Here is a 2,500-nt window from a genome sequence, read left to right as displayed (position 1 = left end):
ATGCTGTTATTTTATGTTTAATCCTGAATACACATGTGTATTGTGTATTATATCATGTTGATTTTTACACCTGGATACACAGGTGTATATGAGGTTGAACAGTTACACCTGAGTAAACGTGTGTAATATGATGATGGGTTACACCTGGGTACATGTGTGTGTAATATAATGACTGGTTACATCTGTGTGTATCATATTGAATGTTGGATGTTTACACCAGGGTACATGTGTCTAAACTGTTTTACAAATGATTGAATTTTTACACCGGGGTACATATGTATTATACTACATATGATTGCATGTTACACCTGAGTACATGCATTATATTAGGCCTATATATAACATATGATTGAATGTTTACACCTGACTACATGTGTATATTATAATATATGATTGAATGTTTACACCTGAGTACATGTGTATATTATATATGATCGAATGTTTACACCAGGACTCTTGGATGGACACAGGCTAACCTTAATCTTCATGTCCAGTCCAACATTGGACAAATATATTCCGTCAGTGCTTTCAGAGCAAAAATGAGTAACTCATTTAACCAGCTTGACAGGGTCTGAAACATTGGATCATCTATATTTTTGTTAAAGCACATAAGTAAGTCAGCCCCGATGCAAATAGCATTCAGATGGTGTACATGTACCTACACTATAGACGGTGCCAACTTTACTAAGTGTGCCATTCATGAAAAAGCGCACACTATCTACATTGCAAAACAGCTTCCTCAACACAAAAGGTGATCTGCATGAAGTACAAACTGCACAAGGGCAGGAAATGTGCAAGGCGCACAAAAGGTGACAATGCAAATTTATCACCTGTAATCACCATGCCAATGAACGAACTGCACACTATCTACCTGGCAGGATTGACAAGTCCATGCCTGGATGGTCAGTCTTGTCCACTTACCATGGGTTCAGCCGCTTTGTTTACACTATCAATTGGCCATGTTTTCATAGCACTTTAAAGATCATCGCGTGGGGTGGGGCGGAGGAGGAAAAGAGACATGCCTTTCTGCTCATAGGTTATTATGAAGACTGCTAGTCGGAACTAGCCTAGCAGGAAGAGAAAGCCTAATGCAGGGTCAAAAACGGAGCAAATCTAAAGGCCACGTATTATGTGTGCGAGTTAGATTTCTTACGATGGCTCACCTCAGTGCTGGCGGCGCCGAAATGGTCGTGCGCAAGCTCTGTGAAGTGTCTCACGTCGATATACCCATCTTTGTCAACGTCGCACAGGTCGAAAATTTCCTTGAACTTATCCGAGTATTCCGGCTGCTCGTCCATGTCCCGGCAACTGTCTCAGGGAGGATCCTGAACAAACACTATGATTCATTCCCCTAGTTCTGACTTGCAGGAACACACCTATGTACGCCCCTGTGTAGCAGCACACCTCTATACAGGTGTGTCCTAACGGTCTCCCTGTCACCACACGACCCAAGCACACCGCCTTGGTCACAGAACAGGACGACCGTGCCTGGTAAAAATTGATCCAGGTGACGAGATCGAAATGTCACCGTCGTTGATGTTGGGCACAGAATAATAACAAAAATACGTTAGAATAAACCAGAAAAAGTTCCTTCCGTTAAAAAACGGCCAGAATTCGGGTTGAATGGTTGGGACATGTGAAAAAAATTAAACGAAACGCGGGCGACGGTGGTGACAGTTAACGCGTAAAAAAGTCCGCAAGATGCGGTGTACACAAACACACCTGGCGGAGGAATCTCCCGTGCTATCTTTAGATCTGCGTGTCCTCGGGGCGGGTGGTGCACGACATGATGACAGGCCGACCAGGAAGCTGCTTAGTCGGTCACAGCGGAGTGCTGATTTAATTATTATCATTTTACTTTATTTCGGGAGGAGGGTTTTAGTGTGGTACACATGACTTTGTGGACACAACAAGGCTCAGGGGACAGCCGATAGGGTCAGTACTTGGGGGGACTACCGAGAGGGTAAAGACACGAGAACTTTGGGGACAGCTGATTAGGTAAACACAACTTACTCTTGTATCTTACTTTGGGGGCAGTGGATGAAGTTGAACAACTTGGCTTAAGCCAGTGGATTTGGCGGGCTTAAGAGGCTGCTGTGCTGATGGGGTGGACATGATCAAAATCGTCAGCGTCATTCCACAATCGCCCAAGTCAGTTTATGAGGGTTTTGAGACAAATTAAGCAGTTAGTCGAAAAAAGACATCAAGTGTCGTTTACTTTATAGCGTTATTTCCTTCCTGAATATTAAATGAAAAATAATGAGTGCCCGTGCCCAAGTCATGGTTCTGATTTTGGCGCTCTCTTTTCCATTGATTTCTCAACATTTCGAACAAATAAGACTTAAGCGTTTACGGAACGACAGGGACCATATTATTCAGCTAAAGAGTAAAGAGAGCAACATCACAACAAGCTGCAGGGAGGCCTATCCTGCCTGATAATGAAATTATGACACTCAAGAGAGTTCAGATATCCGTACTTGAATGCTTCAGCATGCGCCCC

The 2,500-nt window shown here is 43.4% G+C and overlaps 1 protein-coding gene across 1 annotated transcript in view; it reads right to left on the bottom strand.

Moving 5' to 3' along the window:
• LOC106012194 (rab11 family-interacting protein 4B) overlaps window positions 1-1,686 on the bottom strand; it is a gene marked incomplete in the record, with an annotated part of 40,680 nt that extends 38,994 nt beyond the window's left edge. Inside the window, 1 exon segment of the mRNA XM_013084347.2 lies at window positions 1,164-1,686. Within this exon segment, the coding sequence (XP_012939801.1) occupies window positions 1,164-1,298 (135 nt within the window).
• Window positions 1,687-2,500: the final 814 nt, after the last annotated feature.

The sequence above is a fragment of the Aplysia californica genome, unplaced genomic scaffold (assembly GCF_000002075.1).
Source record: "Aplysia californica isolate F4 #8 unplaced genomic scaffold, AplCal3.0 scaffold00287, whole genome shotgun sequence".
NCBI lineage: Eukaryota > Metazoa > Mollusca > Gastropoda > Aplysiida > Aplysiidae > Aplysia > Aplysia californica.
The sequence above is the reverse complement of the archived record's forward strand: the minus strand, read 5'-3'. Positions and strand labels throughout refer to the sequence as shown.